Below are 22,540 nucleotides of genomic sequence, written 5' to 3' on the forward strand. Positions count from 1 at the left end.
CCTGAATGCGGCCTCACATCTGCCAGGGACTCGGTCTCGTTTGGGACGATCCTGTGAGGCAGGACCCGCCCTCCTCCTCCTCCTCCTCCTCCTCCTCCTCCTCCTCTTCCTCCTCCTGCACTTGTCAAAGGCCACTGGTCGCATATTACATCACAGTCGAGCCCACAGACGCACACGCAGATGACGCCGGGACAACTTGCCTCCTACATCTACACATCTCTCTAAACTCTTTTTTTTGCACAATTCCTATGATCAGAAGCCACGATGTTGCCTTTCAAGAGAACTTTTGAGAGCGAAAAACAGCAACTGCAGCAGCTCAACAGCAGACTCGTCCAGTATCTGTCCCGGACGAAGCAACTGGAGCAGGAAAATGCGCATCTGATCACCGAAATCAACAAGCTGAGACAGGCGAGGACGGCGGAGCGGGAGCCGAAGTACAAGAGCGAGATGCGGGACCTGAGGAGAATGGTGGGGCAGCTGTCGTTCGAGAAGTCCCAGGCCGAGGTGGAGAGGGAGAAGCTATGGCGGGAGCTGCAGATGGTCCAGTCGCTGTGCAAAGAGCAGACCGGGGTGTGCATGGACATCAGCGGCGAGCTGAAGGGCTGCGAGAAGGAGCTCCAGCACGCTCACAAGACCAACACCGAACTCCAGCAGCGCTTGATCCAGCTGGAGAACGAGTATCAGTGCATGGAGACCGCGCACAGGCAGCAGATGGACCTCCTCCGGCGCCAGGTGGAGTCCCGGGTGGTGCCCATCATCACGCAAACTTATCGCGGGCCTCCGGCGGCCTCCGTGGAGGAGGTGCAGGAGTACGCCCGGGGTGTGTCCGAAGGGTGGATGGAGACCTTTGAGATGTACCAGCAGAAGGTGGAGGAGATGGAGCAGTCGATCAGGGCGGACCAGGCGATGCTGAGCGACCTGCAGAGGGAGAAGGTGCTGTACGCCTCGGAGCTGGATAAATTACGCGCGGAGGCGGAAAACCAAGGCCAGTTCCAGGCGCACCTCGAGGAGCAACTGATGCACATGCACGAGAAATTCCGCGTGGACTGCACTGAATATCAGGTAAAGGGGGAAGTTTATCATTATAATCTGACATTATAAACGTGCGCATCTAAATGAATAATGTCCTCTGCATCGCACTGAGCCACAGCAGAGAGGAGAGGCTGCTCCCTCTTGGAGCTGCCACACCCACTGCTCTGTAAAGGCTCTGGTGCAGCTGCAGCTGTCAGCGGCTGCTACTAAAAAACATTATGTGGATAATTATCACAGCATCACAGTCCAGGCTGACATCTCTGATAGGAATAACTTTGTTGATGTTATGTGGCTGAGGTCTCAGAAAATATGGTTTCAAGTTGGCTGATGCTCCTTTTTGGGGTCAAAACCGATAGTAGGGAGTCAAATATTTAATTATGCAAATATATAAGTCGTATACACACATTTCTTGGCAGTGGTCAATCAGTTGTGACAAAGATATGTACTAAAGGAGGCAGCAGACTTTAATGTCCAAAACATCAGTGCACTCAGTAATAATTCTTAATCACCATAAAGTATCTTCTCCCAAATTAAAACCTCAAAAAAGGTTAATTATCAGCATATATTGCACAGCATATAGTAGACACTGATATATACGTGACACACCAATAGCGGTGGATAATATCGGCCTACCGATGTATATTGATAGAACTCAAGTTTCATGGTGTCCCAGTAACACACAATCATAAACCAAAGGTTATGTTTTGTTTTTGGTTTGGTTTTATTGCAGAATTACACAAAAACTACAGATCAGATTTCAGTGATGCTCACAGGGAGGATGGGTGTGGATCTGGATGGAGGGATGGATCCGGGGACAGGGCGTCATTTTAATTAAATTCTCGGGGGAAAATGGATTGATCCGGATGAAAAGAATCAGGCCTACACAGGTGGCTGGTGTCTGAGAACAATGAGGTGCAGATCCAATAAAAATTAAGATCTCATGGATTAAATATGTTTTATTTGATATTTGGATAAGGCTTGATTGAACTGAAGGGGACCGTTGCGCCTTGGCGGAGGTATGCACTCTGCTGAGTGCAATAATATTATCAACATCAGTAACAATGACTGAAAGAAATGGAGGCAGAGGGTTTTCTTTTTGATTGAACAAAATCTCAACTTAAAATATACATATTTTAATCATGTAATTAACAGTAGAATTAAATACACAGTACAGTAGCATCAGTTTTCATACAGCGGTGTACTCTGAAACCATTGTACTGCTGTGACCTGACCTACTGTATCCTGGAACTCGGCTCATTCTGACTTCAGCCTGTCCTGAAAGCACACACATGCCGTAGATTTCGCCCCTGACATTAATGTATCTCTCCCCACCACAAAACATTAATGACATTATCAACAGTAAGTGCTGCTTGACACGGTTGTGTTCCTTTAACTGTAAAAAGCATTGGATCTCGCGTGCAACATCTGACCTCAGTATTAAAGGATTGAATAGCATGAGTAGTGAAAAGACAGTCTACCTTCCTCAGTACTTTACGGCTGCTAGATTACGCCGACCACTTAAACCAATTAGCTGTCAGACTGACAAATCCTTATTAGCCTCCTAAAGATGGAGCCGTAAGCAGGTCAGACAGTTGCCAATGATTACACTGTTTGTGCACTGTGGGGGTGTTCGATTTCTTTACAAAAACACAGTTCTCGCATTTAACCCTGTGATAAAATATAGATTTGGACATGATGTCTGTTGTACGGCGTCAGGATGTAAGATAAAAGGGGTCCCACGTGAATAATCTGGTCTGTTGATGGGATCAGATTTGATTAGGACAGGAAGTGATCAGTGTTCACTATCTCTCTGCATTACAAGTCGGCATAAATAAACTCAAAACAGAAACAACACAGACTGACCAAGTTAACAGCTACTGTAGACTGCAGTCAAATAAAAAGTGGTTACAAACTTTATGGTTAACAAGGGAGCCGAATGATTACAGTATTTTCAGTTTAACTGCAGGGATAAACATAAAAAAATGGAAAGACCGCAGACTTGTAAAATTAAATTATGTGCAAAGTGAAAACTTTTTCCTTTTTTTCCGTCTTTCTCTTGCAGATGGTTATTGAGCAGCTGGAGCGCGAGAGGAACGTGATGGCTGACACCATTGCAGAAAAGATGAGAGAGCATCAGCACCTCCTCCAGGTGAAGATGGATCTGGGCATGGAGGTGGCTGCCTACAGGTGATGATGGTTTATTCATTTACGTATTGACTCAAAACAGTTTCCTAAACGAACTTGTCCTTTGCACAGCAGATATTTTGACTTGTCATATTAGGAAAAGAGCTGCACAAGTCACAAGACCTTTAAACCAAGGCAGCGTAATGGAATTCATCCATCATTAACTTAACACATATTATTTATATGTGTAAAAATGTCTTCCGTTAACAGGGCTCATGAGAGTATTTCTATGTTTTAAGTGGCAGGGTTTGGTGCTCTCTGGTTCAAGAAGTATAAGCTTCTGTGAGAGTGCACTCACATGACCTAAAGGTAAAAAAGGCAATTCAGGTCATCACATGCTTCAGGTTAGAATTTCGGGCCAGATACCGACCCAAAAACGTTGGGACTTGGGAATGAGACTCAGCAATCATCTATCTTTCTCCAGAATTGCCTTCTCTACCTTTAAGAAACTCTAAAAGTTTGCAGGCAAATCTTCCATTTTCAGTGAATATTTCCATGCTTTCAAAAACAGATTGACAGCCACCCCGCACTCACTGAAACGACTCTTAGCTTAATTAGCGCTTTCATCGAGAAACATTAGAGGAAGTCAGCTGCTTGCTTCCTGCCGGTCTTGGCACTAAGTGGTCTGATCTGAACTCTCGCACTGAAAAGTAGATTGGTTTAAACATTCTCTGTGGTTTATTTTAAATGTTTACGGAGCAGGACACATTATATCTGGCATTTCATGTCCTGTAATAGCACAGCATGCCAAGTTGCCATGCTCCCAACAGAGCCACATACTAACAAGACTATTTTAGCTGAAAGGCAAAGTTAATTATAAAACAGGTAACAAACATACCGGCAGTGTATTTCCTGCGTGAAGGTTTCGTATGCAGCCGTGTTTATGTAACTTCCCTCTCGCCTCGTATCCCAGGTTACTATACAGTCTTCAACAATTGTTTAAGTTGTTACCGAAATGTCATTAGTATTGAGCCTATTCCCAGGAAGTTGTTTTGAAGATTTTCCACTCCAGTGTGTCTCTATATGGCAGTTCCTCTGCTGGTACATAAAAGGTTTGTTGTGAATCGTTGGAATAGACGGAATGCTTGCTCGGAGACGTGGCCGTGACAAGTGTTTTTGTCTGTGTCACGAGTCAGCTTTTGCTCGGGGATTCACGGGGAAGTATGGACCGCCCTGCATTGTAGCTGATATTTTTAGGTCAGTCTCTCAGAAGGCACTCTCCAGAGAGGTTGTCCCTTCTTTGATAACACTTTGCTCTGCTCAATCGGTCGTAGGTTTTGTTGAACCATGGCCAAGGGAAGGTGAGCTGCTGAAGCTAATTACTGCAAGGTCTTTATTACATGATAGTGGCTTGTTGTATTTTTGGTGATTACCACCCTATATGGTCAGGTCCTGGGCTCACCACACTGTCTTGTAAGCCTGCTGCGTTTAGTTTGAGAGGGTTGAGATGGCAGAGCTGAGTGATGTAGAACGTCTTGTGAGGTATTTGTCTTCGATTTTCCTTTTTCTATATATGGGAATGAATAATTGTGTTGAAACAGAGGATAAGCAGTGATTTACAATGACTTATTTGCTGTTGTCTTCAAAAGGAATTTTGTCCTGTCTCCTGTTTTGTTCAGAGCTCTTTTGGAAGGTGAGAGAGCGGGTCTGCAAGATGCTCACAGGAGAGCGAATCAACACCAAAGAGAAAGAGTAATAGGTACAGTATTTACAAGTATTATTGTTGTTACATGTTGACTAAAGAGTACTTTGTAAGACAGCTTTTAAAGGATCTATTTGACATTTGGCAAATGCTCATTGGCCTTCGTGCTACCATCACATGCCAAGAAAAGGAATAAGCACATTACCTAATATGTCCAACGATTCCATTGTTGTATCCGTCGAATAATTCATGCTGCTTAATTCTCTGCCTCAGAAATCAGGATGCCTGCCCAGCCCTACACTCCACGAGCTTCCACCTTAACCACCAGACAACATACTGACGTCAGGTATACACCGCCAGCTTCAAACCTGAGAAGATCCCCCGTGTTTCCTTCCGGGTCCAGGAGTCCCTCGAGGGTCATTCCTATTTCAGTTGCAGGCAGAGCTCGGCATGAGAGTCCCGCATCCAGAAGGGACATGATCTCATTCACCAAAGCTCGGGCTTCTACTTCTGTCTCTGCCACCCCCACCACCGCCGCTGCTGCCGCTTCTGCCACTGCCAAAGATGAACAAATAAGCCAGAAAGGAAACCAAATTGGACAAAATGCGCAGAGAACAACAGGAGAAGACAAAACAGTGAAAATCAAACAGGTCTCTCAGCAAGAGAACCAAGCCAAGCTCATCAAGTCCTCCACTACTGACACAAAATCAGTGAGAGTGGTGTCACCGCCAATGATGAGCCTGAGCACTGAAACTGAGACAGAAAGCGAATGGAAAGTGTCAGATGAAAAAGAGAAAGGCAAGGTCAAAGAGGAGGAGAAAACCGAGTCCATGGGTGGCCCAAGTGAGAAAAAGATTTTGGACTCGGTGTCTGTGGAGGAGATCATCGAGAAAGTGATAAAACCCGCAGGCTTGGACGCTAAGGCTTGCTCCTCAGGAGAATCGAAGGTAAGGTATCACGTGGAGAAAACTGAGCTGGAGGACGGCACGACTAAGACACAGATCGTGCTGGAGTCCAAAGTGGAGGAGGAGGTGGATATTTCTGAGGACACAGCACTGGAAGAGCTGCTGGGCCTAGGGGTCAAGAGGGTGTCACTGGAGGACATCAAGGACACAGCAACGGGAAGCATGATTAAGAACCTGCTGAGTGGTCTGCAGGGACGCGAGGACCTGGAAAATAAGTCTGTCAATGTGGAAATCATCGAGGAACCGGTGGAGTCCTACAGTGATGAGGAGATTGAGGTTGAACAGGAGTCCAGATCTACTTTTTATCAGCCCTCCTCCTCAACATATTTCCAAATTGAGGAGCTAGAAAACATCCCCCATGACGCCCAAATTCAGAAGAGTGATGGTGACGCCACGAAAACCTCCATGACAGATCCAGATCATAGCAAGGGCGGATCTGTGAAAGTTCAAGAGGTTTCTAGAGAGGCTGAACCGACATATTTCTCCCAGGATCAAGAGCCCGACGAGTATTTTGTCTCCACACCGGATGATAATCTTTCTGAAGCCGAGGAGGGTGGCGGCATTACCTCATACGGACATTACGGAATCTTAGATGACCTGTCAGATGAGAGGTATTATCAAGACGAAGCTCTTCCCCCAAGAAGAGTGATTGTAGAGGAGAGTGATGATTACAAGTTCACGTCAGGTGATCGCTCGTTTGTCAAAGAGAGCTTCCCCGAGTGTATCATTGAAGAAGAGGTTCGGGTCTCCCCCGTCGTGCAAGAGTCAGTCCTTGAGTTCCTGAGAGAGGACTCCCTGGAGCCCAAAGAGCAGCTGAAGGGAGCTCTAGAGAAGCTACAAAGCTCAGTGTCGGGTCCACTGAAGGAGGAGTTGGCTTTCCTCACCAAAGTCAGTCGTGAAAGTCCAGAGAATGTGGCTGTTGATATCAAAAAAGTGCAACAGTCAAGTGACAATGGCACCATGACTATAGTCGCAGAGCTAAATGTGTCTCAAAGCCTGGAAGACTCTGGGCTGCTGGAGGCAGGAGATGATCTCTCCGAAGACCAGATCATGGCAGCTCTCCGATCTTCTAACCTTGGGCTTGAGAAAGCCTTCCAGGGTGGAGCAGGAGGATACAGTGTCCGAGTCTCCACAGAAGAAGATGTTGCGTATGGTAAAGAGTTTGAAGGTTTCACTAAAGAAGGAGAGTCGGTGTCTGAAATCACTGAGAAACATATTAAATTGGGGCCATCTGAGAAGTCCTTCACCTTCCAGATGGACACACAGGGCAGCCATGCTGAGGCGGCCTCAGAGAAAGAGCGGCAATCTCAGATCTTGGAGACCCCGGTGAAGGTTTCTCAAGAGAAAAGAATTGTTTACCTGGAAAGCCCGACAGATGATTAGGAAGTCAGTCAGAAATATTTTCAAACTTGCCAATGTTACTTGTTGAGGTTTTTCTGATGCAGCAGTCCACACTCAAACACACATACACACACACACACACACACACACACACGGCATTAAAGCTGTTTGCAGTTTTTGCAAGTTTTGCAGTAAAACATTAGATATCTAATTGATTTTAGTGCGCTCTTTTACTAGCATGTAACTTGGGAGTACTCACCTGCAACTCATTCAGTTCATCAGTCAGAATAACCAAATTAATACATATTTTTGATAATTGTGGCAGTACTGCTATTACAAATACTGAATGCTAACTAATATGGGCAACTTCAGTTGGAATTATAAAATCTACATATTGTGGCAAATTCTTATTTTGTTCAGTACTGACGGAGCGCTGCGCTGGAATGTTTTTATGTTTTATATAGTTTGCTGTTTATCTTCCAAGAGGTTTGTTTATTCTCTCTATATTTCTCTATTTTTCTACTAACCTGTGCTGTACAGCTTTAACATCCCACTCTGCACGGCACCCGATCACATCACGACTGTGTCTGCCATGTTGTTGAATCTACTTGGTCTACATTTAAGTCAAGTCAGCATATGATAGTTAAGGGTCATGAGGTGCTGTGCACTGTTTGCAGACTGGGGGCTTTTAGTTTTGACTTGCGCACCGCTGCCAAATGGTATGATTTTAGTATATATGCTGGAAACACAGTAGTTCATTTTTCACAGTAGTCAGTGAAGTGCACAGAATATAGTTGATCTGAGAATGTTACAGTGGGACTAGAGAAGAAAATAATTGTCTTAAGAAAGTTTGAAATGCTGAAATCGAGGTGTAGTGCAAGTGAATATGAAAGAAAAAAGTGGTTGTTCAGTTACTAACAATTTTAAGTATTTGCAGTTAATTTTTACTTTACTCACAACAAAAGTCACATTACACATTTTGATTAATCAGAAAAAAAAACTGTCCGTTACATAACCAAAGCTGGATTACATGGTCAGTGTGATTGCTGTGAAAAAGGTTTGTCTGTACATGGAATGTAACCATCACTGTCATATATTTTGTAATTTCCTAACATTTTGATCTGAACAAGTGATTGGGGAGCTGGGAATTCAAAATGATGAATTGTACCATTATGAACTTCATAGAATGACTGTCAAAGATGAAAGAATGAAAAGAAGTACCAGAATCTTAACAAATTAAATGATTCATCATTGAGAAAGACATTATCATCACATGTGGTTTTAATGTACAGTATGTCTTGACTGGACACCTTTTGCTCGTAGACATATGTTGGTTATCACTGCGTTGGCTTGAAGGATTCACCTTTGCTCTAACATAAGGGTGTGCTCATGACCGTGACTATTTTTGGATCATCAGCTTAGTGGCACTGACTGTTTATTTGAGTTTGTAGGGTTGTGTACTAGTATCAGGCTCAGAAACGGTCCACTATGATTACAGTCTTGTTACATGTTTCTCCACATTGGCTGCAACGTTTACATTTTCTGACTGTTGGGCGATGACTACACTGCTTAGCTTTTTGACACTTTCATTTAAATGTGCAATGTTTAGCATGCCAAGCTTTTATGAATATGTTCAAAACGCCCTGTTCCATTAAGTGCCCAGATTCAGCATATCCCCATAAAATGAGCTCATCTGCAAATGGTAACAATTTAAAGTGGCAAGAGACAACTTTCCTGACCCCTAGTGTTTCCAAATGGTCTTTTTGTTGGCGCTGAAAAAAATTGATAGTTTAATCAGAGTTGCAAACAACAACACATGACAAAACATAACTTCATTGATCTGGAAATAAGTAACTTAGATTAGATTAAGTAAATGTTCCCTTTCCTGGGAGAGTTCATGCCCGGTAGCAGAAAAAAAATACAGTGACAGTGAAGCCTAAAGGGAACCAATTTAAATGCTGATTGTTTATTTGCTGTCACACTGCGCATAAACCTTTATTTCATAATTGTACATTAAACAGAAAATGTGTCTGTTGCCAGTTTAAACAAAACCATAATATCAGTGCACTTAAATTGTGGCTTAACAAGGAACTGTTGTTAGGAAGCAGTGTAATCTAGATACCATGTGCCATTTCACAGCATGAGAAATTCAGCAAACAGAAACTTCATGGATGTATGAACAATGTTTAATGAGTCAAATGATTATTACATGTAGCCCAACATCCTTACCTTTATTGACATAAGGATTTCTGTTTAACAACTGGTCATGCTTTGGTTTAAAAAGGTTCGAGCCCTCATTTGGAAATTGATTTACATCTTAACATAATTAAAACTTACTGTGAGAATCTTTTTTGAGTGTGAGTATTTCTTGAAAGCTGACAAAGGACACCAAAAATTGTGCTGCCAGTGGACAGTGGCTAGTTTTTTGCACTGGTAGCAGCCAGTGTTATCTAACAGATATATACATAGATTTATGTCAGCAGTTTTTTGAACATACCAGCAAAGTTACTGTGGTGACACAATCAAAAAAAGAAAATTTTAAGAATCAGACATAGAGTTCCCATCATTGCCACTGGATGGTAAGACTGAGAATGTGTGAGGTTTCTCTCTACCTTGCCTCTGTTGTCTCTCAGCCACCTCAGGTGCCCTGCAAAACATACATACATGGTTGCATTACTGAAACATGAGTTTTATTTCATTTTTTTTTTTTTGTTATTTGTATGCGTTTTCCTCTACTGTAATCATACCACTAAATACAATCAACTGTAGTCATGTAGATTTACCGAGACAACATGTCAACAGCTTTTTTTGTAGCTTTTGTCTTCATGTGTTGAAGACCATACAACAAACTCTGAATCTCCAGGCACTACAAGAAAAAAAAAAAGAAAAAACATTAACAACAGCAGAGTGAGTGGTCCGTGGAAGATGAGAGGTGTAACTCATACTCAAGAGGGGGAATAAACACTTCCTAGCAACATGGGAAAGCACTAAACATCCCAAAATAACCACTGTAGCTGTCCCAAGTTTTATATAACACCTGTGCTGACCACTCGGAGTGTCAGGTCAACTAGGGGGATTTGCTAGATATATTACGAGGACTCCAAATCAACAACCCAGGAATCTGAGGCTGTTATCTCATCAAATTAAAGAAGCTGTCTGAGTCACTTTCCATTCCTCATTTAGTTTGGTCCAATCCAGTGAGAGGAGTGAGCAATGACTGCCTAAATCTGTGACGTTAAAATATATTGAGCAATTTAACAAAAACAGAAAAGTCTAACCAAAAACAGAAGTAATTTAATGTGTGTGCGATGCAACGGACAGAATAAACGAGTGCCTGCTGTTTCTGTAATAATCAAAAATGTGAGGAGAACTTTGTTAAAGTTGGGAAAGTGGAAGAGAAAAGTTTTCCTCTTCACCAGGGAAAGTAAAACACTATGTAATCTGGAAGAGATCCATCTGGCCTCTTGGCATGTTTTCACCGTTGCTAAGGTTGATGTAATGGAAGGCCTTTTTTTTCAGCAGCACTACAGAGGGGAGAGGGAAATGTCAACTGTATGTTAGTGTGTGTGCTATTGTTCGCTTTGTTTTTGTAGTAACTCTCACGTATTGTATCTACTGCATGAGCCAGGTTTCCTCTGGAAAAACAACTTACTCAGTCAGAGTAAGTAAGGATTGTGTCACGATGACAGGAAACGAATGTCCCGACATATCTGCTCTGTGTCAGGGTACTTCGGAAAGGTTACCAGTCGGTGTGGAGAGAGTGAGCCCTGACGAGCCCTGTCAGAGCAGAGGGGGACTTGGAGCCCCTCTGTCAAAACAAATCAACATAGCAACCAGGCTCCTTTACTTACAAGCATGTAATTACAAGCATGAAGAAGCTATTGTAGTGTATTTGGCGGGCGGCAAAATTGAGCTCATATGGCAAACATGTGTTGCAAAACTGAATGTGAAAAACAAAAACACTTGTTACATAAGGAATACGCAGTAACATCTCCAGGACCATGATTCAATTAAGTAGAAGGCTGCTCTCTATTCAATCCAGCTTTCCTGTAGGGCATACGAATGTCACTTTTTGTTTCTATGGACTTAACTGCACGGCACACTAATTGGGGTCGGTGTCCCTTTAATTGACAGCAGTTAGCAGACTGCCATTCTCTTTCCAAAGTTGTGTGGCCCATCTGTCAGGCTCCATCCAGACTGAGGAAACACAAAGTCACGCCGTGTGATACTTTACACCAGGGAGGACGGCTCTGCACACTGCACCCTTCCAAGATTAGCCTGCGAGTCTGATAGCACTGAGCTTCAGGGACGATGGCGGAAAATAGCTCATCTCAACATGACAGGGACTCTTTGTGTGTATATTTTGAACAGGGATCTCACTGGTGTAGATGGACACACCCGCTGACTCCTGGCCTTTTATTAAATCCTCCCACATACTTTTGGCAGTGTTTGATAACAGTAACTTCTACTCTGCCTGGCATCTCTAATATGAATTTACAGGTTGCAGCCAAGACAAACATTAGCTGTGCCGTTTGTCTATTGGAACTTGTGATTACCTTTGTCATGGTCCTGTGAGCCAGCTTCATCCTGCCCTCAGTCATCTCCACACTTCCTATGAGCTGAAGCGTGTCTGCAACCTCAGCACTCAGTTCACCGAATGTAGATCTCTTTGTAGCAAGAGAAGCCCTCTGGATCTCCATGCATCTCTGCACAGGTACAGTAAAATCAGGTAAACTATCACTTGCCATCTGTGGTGAGAGCCACACCCTGTTTAGCAGGTGGAATAAATCCCCAGATAATCACATACTGAGGGCGTTTCCAAGGTGCTGCTCTCTGAACAAAATATAATTGGCAAAAAACATTACAAAATTTAAATGTCTAAGATATTGTTTGTCTATTAGTATTGTGACACTGCCTCACTGTTACTACAAATTTCTATGTTGGTAACATTGTGTGTGACCTCTTGTTGGCCATTGAAGAGGAGGAAACGACAGTAGTCATCTTGAGCACTGAGAAAGGCTGGATCATGTGGACCTGCAGAGTTCTCATAAGCACTTAGACTCTGCTCAAAGTAGTGACCTGCAGACTCTACACCGGCATGGAGAGAAACATACAAATGATTCAGGTTAATTTAATCAAGAATACTGCAAAATGTGCTGCTATATAACTGATGCAGTTAGGATGGCAACTAATTAAATCATTTTAATCATCAAATAATCTGCACTTTATTTTAACCCTAACCCTTAATCAATTAATAATTCAGTTTATAAAATTCTCATTCAGGAGCAAGTGTCACCTTCGAAATGCTTCTTTCGTTTCACTGACAGTCCAAAATCCAAAGACTCTTCATTGACTATCACATACCACGAAAAAGTGGCCAAATCCGACATTTTAGATGCTGAAAATGTTTTTTGCTTTAGAAATTATGGAAATTATTACATAGATTATCAAAATAGTTTGCATTTATTCTTTTGATTGACCTACTGATTAATCGACTATTCATTACAAATGTAAATGCAACAAATTCATTTTTAGATTTTTCTGCATAAATCCTTTTTATTGTCTTATTTCCAGATGTAATGCTTGATGTAACTACCATGGAGCATATACTGCATTTGCCTGAAGATAGCTGACATCATGACGACAGGCCTGAACTCGTCTTCAATAGACTATTATGAGTCTGGTTTCCATAACATCATCACAAAGAATTTGACATATAGGAAGACAACGAGATATTCAAATCCAAATTAACCCCTCGTTGCTCGGGACTGGCCTGTGTCTGAGCATAAACTCACCATTGTGATTGTGCTCTGCTGCAGCAGAAAGGATGAGGGCCAGGCTGTGGGAGATCCGAGCCCCCTCCAGCTCCTCTGGGCTGTGACTCACAGCAATGGCATGAGCCTAGCAGAAACCCCCACGTGAAATAAGACAGATCACATATCAAAATTAAGAGGTGTTGGAACACTGCCTTAACAACAAAGCCTGGCAACTTCTTAAGAAACCGTCATGTGTTTCTTTATGTAAGATAAGAGCTGTGTGTGATGTGCAAGTGATGTGCCTCTTGCCTTGGTGAGATGCTCTATGGCTCTGTCCAGATGACCTCTGTCCTGCTCGATAGCAGCCATGTCCCTATAGACAGAACATGTCTTCTCCAACTGATCGCAGTCCGTCAGCAGTTGCAAAGACTTTTCACACCGGCTTAATGCGTCCTCTGGTCTGTTCTGTCTCCTATAGACCCTATAGAGCAGAAATGGACAGCCTGTCACAGACAGAACAACAAACAAAGATAGTGACCAGTTCAGCCTACTATATAAGGCAGCAGGGAGGAGTAATGATTAGTGAGTAACGCTTCAAGTAGTGCTAGTCTCTACCGAAGTATACTTGAGCATAACACTAAAACCATCGCATTGCACTTCATTACTTTCAGGCTGTTTTACATCACTGAAGAAACTGCTTGGTGTTCAGCCAACCCCAGACCCAGCAGAGTGGTGAAGGCGGCAGTTGAAGCCTGGTGGAGTGCAGACTATAATAGGGAAAGCTTGCACATTGGCCTTTTAACTGTTTTTGGCTGCTTCCTTTCACAAATCTTTAACCATCTCCTCTGGGACTGAGGGTTACGCTACTGGTCCTCTCTCTTTTTTTTTTAACTACAGCCCCGCAGACTCTGATGGAAAACTTCTGCAGTGTGTTCAAACTCAGAGTTGTGCATCTATAACAACTCGTCAACAATGTGTACAAAATTCTTAGGCCTCACATATTTTGCTGATGATGTCTTTGCCCTTTTAAAAGACACTCACTTCCTGTCATACTGGACTGTAAAGCTGCTAGGGCTTCCACAGGGCAGTATAGTCAGGGAGAGAGAGGATGAGACGATGGCTGCATTAACCATTGCAAGGACCTTGGATCCATCAGGCTGCCCGGCTAACAGCTTCAACCAATCTAATGGACTCTAAATTTAATTCAGCTCTCCAGTCAAGGGGACGGCCTTTCTCAGAGGACACAGTGCTCGCTACTGTACAATCTCTGGCTATATGGCTGTCACACAGTGGTACAGGGAACTCCTTTTCACAAATCAAGTCTATCCACAGCCACACTGTGTGGAGCATCATTGTCTGTAGTTGTCTGAGTGACAATTCATTTACCTACAGAATGCAAACCAGGGTCAATTAAGGCTTTATCCAACACGCCTTTCTTTCTGGTTACGCTCACATCCTGGCACCACATGAATCTAGATATTCATGGCTCACTGGTTAAAAGCCTGCAGCACAGGTTACACAAGCGTTGCAAAGGTTCATTTCTTCGGATTTTCCCATGAATCCAAGATCATCCTAACATGCAATGATGGATACTCGGACTGCCCCTCCCATAAGTGTTCATGGGGCAGGCACTGCAGGTCCTTTTAGGGCAGCAAGGATAGCTGAAGCCAAGCTACATTCCTGCATGGCTTGAGTCCTGCCATTCTGCCTGCATGGACGGACGGAGACAATACCCCTCTATCCTCTCATTCACTCTGCATCCTTACACACTTCCTGGCAAAACAGTAATATGCCACATCCAGCTGAAATCAACTAAGAGTACACAGGGCAGGGAATTAATATAATCAAGGATTCAAAGATCTGTTGCCAAACAAGCCACACAGCCCCTTTTGTAAACGTTTCCAGAACATGGTTGATGTAAGTTTGCTCTGGGCTTTTTACTCGGAAAATGACACAGTAAGGCCAAGCAAAAGTGAACACAGAGGGACAAAACAGAACAGCTTGCTCCAGAAAAAGTTTGTAGGGTGCCTTACACAAATGGCATACCGATTGATGAGGCTTTTTATAGTGTTTCCCCCCAGGTGGATACTACCTGCTCAGTCTCATTGGTAGTGACTCAATTGTTGCCATTTACAATAGAAATCCCTGCTGGTTTTATTTCAGCCAACTAATCAGAGACAATTTTATATCTGGAACAAGAGCTACCTTTTTGGATGGAAAACAAGCAGACTGTGGATCCTAAACAAAGAATAACACTGCTAATTACCATACAGCAGCAATGAGTATTTACACTATAGCTGCACTCCAAATCACAAACTGTACTTTACTCCCATCATGACACAACGTGATCCTGGACACACCCTTTACCACAGAATCAGGTATTTGCCAGGTGTTTATATGTCTGTCTGTCTCTCTGTGGGCAGGTTTTCTCAGCACAACAGCATCACAACCACGCAAGATGCAGTCATGAAACCTCACAGTTTGTAACGGAGATCAAAATGAAGGCCACACTCAAGGACGAGAGTGAAACTTGAAGTAGGAAGAAAAAGAATGCAGTTTGAGCTGTATTCGGTTTGTGCTCTTACAGAGCCTCAGTCAATGTGACATATCTTCTGCTGTGCAGAGGATTGTGGGTCAGAATAGCCAAAAAAGCATGCTGGCTTTCATACTGCAAAAATGCAACCAGATGCACTAGGACATCCTGGTGTTGTTGGCACGCACTATGTATTGGGGCATAGCTGGGCTGAATCTTTTTAAAACTTAAGTAGTATGAGAATTGGAATGCAGTATATGTCTGAATCTAGTCAATAGCTAACATATACTATAAGGATAGGGGACATGGCTGCTGATTTCCACAACAGCACAAACTCTGCAAACTCTCCACACATATTTGGTAAACAGAGAGTACACTGACACTAATATGATGCATGTTAATTAAGTTTAGGGTGGGATAATATGAAAGAATCTTTTGGAATTTATCACTCAAGAGATAATTTATTAAACACATTCTCAAATTGTTTAATTGAATAAAATCTGTCAGCTTAAACGTAGATTTATGATAGCAGTTAAAAAGAACCAAAGAAATTAAGCCAAATTAGCAAACGTGGCCAAGACCCACACAATACATTTAAACCTAACAATAAAGGCTCCTTGTATCAAAGTGCCCATCTGGCTGATTGTCAGTGCACACCTTGAGTGTGAATCGAAAACCCGGCAGAATGTTTGGACCGGGATCTGTAAGAGAGCTGAGCTTGGGTTATTGTTCCAGGCTTTGGTGGGAACATTCCCCTCCATCACAACAGTGTTGACTGACAGAGCTTTTAGAAGCATGCCAAATTCTTAGTCATCACCCAACAAAAGAGATTTAGTAAGCTTACACACCAGCCAGAGTCTGCACATTTTTTCAATTACACACATCATGTCAACAAACTCTGACTCTCTGAAACAGACCAAGATGGCATCATTTACGAATTCCTGTGGGTGTAGCTCACCTCAGCTGCTGATAAGGACTGTTTACTGTAAAGGCAGCAGGAATATTGCTCCTCTTTACCTCTCAGCTGGTCTTCAAAACATGGGGTCAAATGTACAAAGACTTACATTCATGAGTGTTCCTGTAAGATGGGCTCCTCGTTGAAACACTGTTACTCTGCTACTGTCTTATATACTATATACTATATACTACTTATATACTATTTTTTCAGACAAGGGCAGTTCTTTCAAATTTGTTTTTAACACAAACATTGTGAGATTGTCTAATGATCTGACTCACATTTTACTGGGATTTGTAATCCCACAAAATTTACAGATGATACATGCACTCATGTTAAAGGTATAATTAACAATACCAACATTTTGAATGAGTGCAAACATCATTGATGGAGCCAAAACAGCAAAATAAACTCTTTATTCAAATAGTTAGAAATGGAAAAAGTTTGGATCTAACAAGCCTCTTCTCTCTTTAGAAATGTAATATTCAATAAGGATTTCTGTAACAATGAAAAGAAAAAACAAGATGAATGAATGTTTATATAAATGGAGTCTGGTGGATTTTGGCAAAAGCAACATAGCTTCTGTTTCTGGTTTCTGGTTCAGATTTGACTCTTTCATAAAAAAGTTATTTTTTAGGGATCCAATAGATGGTAAAAATAACAATCTCAGCCTGTCAGTGACAAAAACAAGCACTTTAAGTGGATGTACTTCGACTGCAAAGTTGCCCTCAAAGATCAACTGGACTGATTTCAAAAAATTTTCTGTTTATTAGTCATTTATATGTAAAAAATATCTAAACATGGGAAGTTTAAAAATACTGGAATTCCCCTTTAACATGATACAAATTAATATAAACACAGTAGTGGGATGACCTCAACCCAGGTAAGTTTATACTTCATTTCCTGGTTGTGTTTCTAATTTCACTCACAGCGATCTAAGCTATGACAAGTGGCTGCTATTTTCTAAGTTGCCAGGCTCCACAGCTCCCAGGCTATCAGTTGCTCTTACACTCGATCTGTGTGCTCGGTCTCTTCAACATGATCCACTAAGTCTTTAATCTTTCCCTGAGCCCTGGGACCTCTGCTGTCAATACCACCATCAGGTTACAAATGCACGTTGTAAATTGGTAGGCGCAAAATCAATAATATGGAAATGGTGTGAAGCAAACAAAGCAGCTGGCATTTAACAGGGAAATAAAGGGCTCTGCAGCGTCTCAAGGAGTAAACCAGTCTATAAAAGCAGTGTCTAAGAGTAGTATGAGGTGAGAGAGGTTAATAATTAAGGAGGGAGAGAAAGCTAGAGCGAAAGAAAAAGGGAAGAAAGCAGAAACTGTATGGAGAAGGGGGGAAATGCTTTTAAAAAGGAAGAGGAAAGCCCCGCTCCCATCTGTGCCTGTGCTTGAGCAGTGACTGGATAAGTGGACGTGCAGAAACCCCACCCAGCAGGTCTCTGAGCATCATTACGACAAAACACCCACGCTGACTGCTAAGTGGACTGGACAACAGGAGGGGAAAACCCTTAAGTTGTTGTTTATAAGAGAACATGAAATAATGTTGTTTTTATCGGCACAACTTTGTCCGAAAAAAACCCCTTCTCTCAGAAAAAGAAAAAAAACACGAGATACAATTAAGAAGGAATGTAGTGCCATCTTGTGGTCAACTGTAAACACAAGGCACTGTATTTGAAATTAGGAGAGTCTGAGAAGAACAATTATTATTATGTATAATAACAACTTGTGAAATTGTGAAACCATCCTGGCTCTACTTTAAGTAACCTCTGAAAAGGCCTGACCTTTGACACTAGTGGGAATAGGGACAATTCATTTGGATCAGTCGGAACATGATACAAGAGTCACAGGAAATAAATAGAGCATATCACCTGATTACCAGGCAGCGAAGCTAAAAAAAACAAAGCAGCAGCTGCTACTACAAATACTGCCTTACAATCTCCGGTCTACTGTATATTTACCTCTATTTTTACTAGATATTGGCCTATTGCCGATATACTGACAATGGCATATATGTTTTCCAATATGTGCACAGTGATTTCATTTCTTTTTTGGTCATGTTATTTTTTACTTTAAAATATACTTCTTCCATCTTGTGCATATCTTTGTCACGTGTTTGATAGCTACACTTGAAGATCATTTTATATATATATATATATATATATATATATATATATATATATATATATATTTTTTTTTTTACAATGATCTTCATTCAATTTTTTTTTTTTTTTACTTTCCAACATTCATACCGGCCCCAAAAAATCCAGTAGTGGTTGGGCTTTTATGTTATCTAAAAATATGCTGTGTGCTGCTGCTGCTAAAATTAAAAGGAAATTGAAAATCACAAAGTTATTTTCTGCACCTGGATAAACCTGTGGAGATTTCCACCTCTGTGTTTATCTTCTCTTCCTGGCTGATGCCACAGCGTTGATGAAGCTCCTCAACAACCTGTTGTGCCTCCAAAAAAGAGGATTCTGCATCCTCAAGAGTTTGAGCGTCAAGGCATTGCTCAGCTCGTTAATTGAGTTGATATTACTGTTCATTCCCATTATTTAAATTCATGTTAAACACATCACTGCAAGGATATTTGGCTGTGGTCAGTGAAGCAGCTCCCTGTGTGAGGTGTATGCTCAGGAGACACATGAGAATCTCAAGCTTTTCTTCCCTGCAGGAGACCGAGGAGCAGAAAGGCAGCTGCTCTCTTGCAAGGGCTGCGTGCTCCTTGGCCTGCAGTCCCCAACCTGAGGGAACAAAGAGACACCAATGAGTGTACACTGAATAGCAAGCTAACTCTCAATCTGGACACATCTCAACCACATGAAAATCTAGTGCATAAATTCATAGATGGCTACATGGATTAATCATAGAAAGCAGAAGTAATTTGGAAGGACTGTCCTACAATTACACCTCCCGTTATGTATTAGACAAGCCCCTTCACTGTCCGTTTTTAAAAAACGTCTTAAGACCCATTTTTATTCCTTGGCTTTTAATCCAGCATGAGACTCTGTTTCTGTTTTTGTTTTAATATTATTTTAACATTGTTTTATCGTTTATTATTGTTTTTATATTGTTCTTTGTTTTATATGTCTTATTTTATGTACAGCACTTTGTGTCAGCTGCAGCTGTTTTTAAAGGGCTTTATAAATAAAATTGAGTTGAGTTGAGTTGAGTTTTTGTAACACACGATGAGTCACCTGTCATGGATGAAAATAAGTAAAACAGCAGGTGTGATCACTCAATGACTGCCAAATGCCTGTGTCTTCTGTGGTTATTTTTTAGAAAATATATCTAATAATTTGCTGTTAAAATGTACAATGTACTCAGCATATTACGTTTTCAAAATTACCTTTGAGCTGGAAATATGCCTTAGCAAGTCTGACATGAGCCTGGGCTAGTTTCAGATGTCCCTCCCCATGCACCAGCCTAGTCAGAGCCACGCAACGCACCAGGTCCTGGATGCAGGCATCAAACTGAGCAGATACAGGAAATGATTGTCATTAGCACTTCTTTTAATACAGAAAATGGGTCACCTTCAATTTTGATGACTGATTGTTCAAATCATTTATCAAGCAAAAATAGCAAGTTTTCGCTGGTTCCAGCTTCTCGAATTTAAGCAATCAGCAAAAATGGAACATCATTATCTAATAAAGAACCTCAATCTTACTTATGAACACTACTTTCATCACTGTTTTTTGACACAAAGATTTTCTTACTGCAAATGAATATCGGTCACCAATATCAGTTGCCAGTCCACTTGATTTCTATATCAGCCATATCGACCCCTAGAATGGAGTCAATGGCAATGACTGGCTGCAGTTTGCATTAGCATCAGCAAAGTCTGCAGAAAGCAGTGAAAACACATCTGTCCACACCTTCATGAAAAAATACCTAACATAACAGCGTCTATAGTGTGGATTTGTTATGGCGCCTACCTCCTGGTTGTCTTCGTGGGCCTGAGCTCGGCTGTCAAAGTGTTTGAGCTTTCCTTCAGGTGGCATCATAAGAAATTCCTTGTGTGCATAGCCTGTTTGTGAGGGACTCAACACACCTGAGTCACACAGAGGAGATGTGTTCACGCCCCCGTCGGTGCTCCCCATGCTGTCAAACAAGTTACGTCGATACGTTTGTGGCACATTTTAAAGGACAAACACATTTGGCATCTCTATTTAATAGGCCAACCCCACCTGAAAGCCTCTAATGAAGACTTCATGCGGGATAGTAAGAATCGTTAACTTTAACATCTACCTTGATGGATTCATGGGATAAACAAAAATGCCAGTGAGAAGAATTTACTTACTCAGCCGGTGACACGGAGGAACTGGGTCGTGTTTTTGTCGTTTGGTGACAATCAGCCATGTTTTATCACACACAGTTAAAATGAGAAATGTGTGATTTCAGCTAGCTATCGTTGACGGCGCCATCTACACTTTGTGTTCTTCACGTTGTTGTTACCGTGGTTACAATTTGCGTGTCATCTCGCGTGAACTCGGCGCTGCTCCTCGTCCGCTACTGTGCTCGAAATAACTTAAAAAGTATATCTATAACTATGTTTTTATATCTTACGTGATACGCTTTCGTTCGAAAATCATGCCACTTCGCAGGAGATAGTCTCCTAAGGCCAGACTTGCGGTATGTCGCTGTGGGAGAGAAGTAGGTGTTAGAATGTCTTTCTTGAACATACGTCATGGAAGTGGGTGCATTCAAGAACGGCGCTGTTCTTAAAATAACTTCACGTCGATGTCTTTCATTGGTTTTACAGAATGATATTCCAATAAAACGGTTAAGTAAATCGACAGAAGTGGAAAAAGTGTTCAGGTGAGTACACGTACACTAGGAAATAATGTACTTTTATATTTAAGATGTTACTTGCAAATGGTTCTTGCTCTCACCTGATTTCTGCTAATTTAAAGCCAACCACTATGGGTCATCCCATGCCAACTCACCCAGTATCCAGAACTTGTCCCAGTTCATGCCATGGATTTGAAATGATCATGTATTAATTTGATTACTGTAACCATTCAGCAACAGATATTTAGATAAATACATGTTGACAAGCTTTCTTGGGGTCTCTTGCAAGTTCAGAACAATTTTTTTAAAAAAATCAATTTTAAATTCAATAGAATAACTTTTTTCCCAAGAAAATCCATGACATGAACTGGGAGGCCCTAGGTGAGTTGGCATGGATTCTACTTATTGTTTTTGTGTGTTGTAATGTGCTATATGTGAACATGTGACATTCTCTTGTGTCCAAAACAAAAGCAACAAACAACTAAAATTATTATTGGTTCATGAAGTTTGGTGAATTGAGCATGAGTTATTCCCAAACCAGTGAAACTTTGAGTCTAATTAGCCAGAGTAATTGTAAAACCCGGTGTGGGTGTGTAGGTCCTTCAGGCTAATTAAACATTTGTCAGGGAATATGTAGCAGTAGATAAATCACATTAAATGACATGATTAAAGCCTTAAGGCGGGCCATTATTGCCTGATCTGTAGACCCCATCTCAAAAAGGGCCATGTGTTGAAACCTGGATTTTAGGATCTTGATTTTTAAAGCTTTGTTGTTTAAAAATCCCTTCTATTAATTTGTGTTAATCAAATTGTACACAGCATACCTGAGGTCAGGAATCATTGAAAATGGCTCATAATGCACAGAGCTGTGACAAAAAAAAAAAAAAAAGAGCCCATTATCTTATTATTGCACCAAGGTCCCCTAACAGGTTGATCTGACCATGTTGGTCACAGGGTGCTGGATTTAATCATGACAAAAAATGCCTGCTCGAGTCATCTAATGCTGTGTTTTTTAATCTGTTCCTAGGGGACCCCAGCCCTGCATGTGCTAGATGGTTCCCTTCTCCACCGCACCTGATTTAAATGATTTGCTCGTCATGAGGCTCTGCTGAAGCCTGATAACGACCCATTCATTTTAATCTGGTGTGTTGGAGCAGGGACACAACTGAAAGATGCAAGGCAGGTGGCCTCCACTGATGGATAGTCTTGTGCGTTCGCATTTGTGAATCAAAAAATGTTTTTCCAACTCAGTTTCTGACTCTGTTGTGAGTTACAATTATTGTGTCAATGCAATATTTATATGATATATTCACAGTGCCGTGATACACTGTAC

At 41.8% G+C, this 22,540-nt stretch overlaps 2 protein-coding genes across 4 annotated transcripts; one reads left to right on the forward strand and one right to left on the reverse strand.

Annotated features, from left to right (window-relative positions):
• The first annotated feature begins 121 nt into the window (after nt 1-121).
• synm (synemin, intermediate filament protein) lies at nt 122-9,514 on the forward strand. The gene is made up of 4 exons (XM_037105810.1): nt 122-1,062; nt 3,095-3,219; nt 4,836-4,915; nt 5,132-9,514. Exons 1-4 carry the CDS (start codon nt 265-267, stop codon nt 7,204-7,206), a joined length of 3,078 nt encoding a protein of 1,025 aa, XP_036961705.1. The 5' UTR covers nt 122-264; the 3' UTR covers nt 7,207-9,514.
• ttc23 (tetratricopeptide repeat domain 23) lies at nt 9,333-22,212 on the reverse strand. 3 transcript variants are annotated; one of them, XM_037105812.1, is made up of 11 exons: nt 22,032-22,212; nt 20,352-20,517; nt 19,766-19,889; nt 19,007-19,160; nt 18,782-18,907; nt 13,230-13,401; nt 12,960-13,065; nt 12,125-12,252; nt 11,721-11,870; nt 9,948-10,030; nt 9,333-9,811 (listed from the first exon to the last, which is right to left on the reverse strand). In XM_037105812.1, exons 1-11 carry the CDS (start codon nt 22,046-22,048, stop codon nt 9,703-9,705), a joined length of 1,335 nt encoding a protein of 444 aa, XP_036961707.1. In that variant the 5' UTR covers nt 22,049-22,212; the 3' UTR covers nt 9,333-9,702. The 3 variants fall into 3 exon arrangements, with proteins under 3 accessions (XP_036961707.1, XP_036961708.1, XP_036961706.1); XM_037105813.1 differs by lacking the exon at nt 22,032-22,212 and adding an exon at nt 20,717-21,075 and having other exon boundaries at nt 20,352-20,467; XM_037105811.1 differs by lacking the exon at nt 22,032-22,212 and adding an exon at nt 20,717-21,074.
• Between the last annotated feature and the right edge of the window lie 328 nt (nt 22,213-22,540).

The sequence above is a fragment of the Acanthopagrus latus genome, chromosome 8 (genome assembly GCF_904848185.1).
Source record: "Acanthopagrus latus isolate v.2019 chromosome 8, fAcaLat1.1, whole genome shotgun sequence".
In the NCBI taxonomy this organism is placed as follows: domain Eukaryota; kingdom Metazoa; phylum Chordata; class Actinopteri; order Spariformes; family Sparidae; genus Acanthopagrus; species Acanthopagrus latus.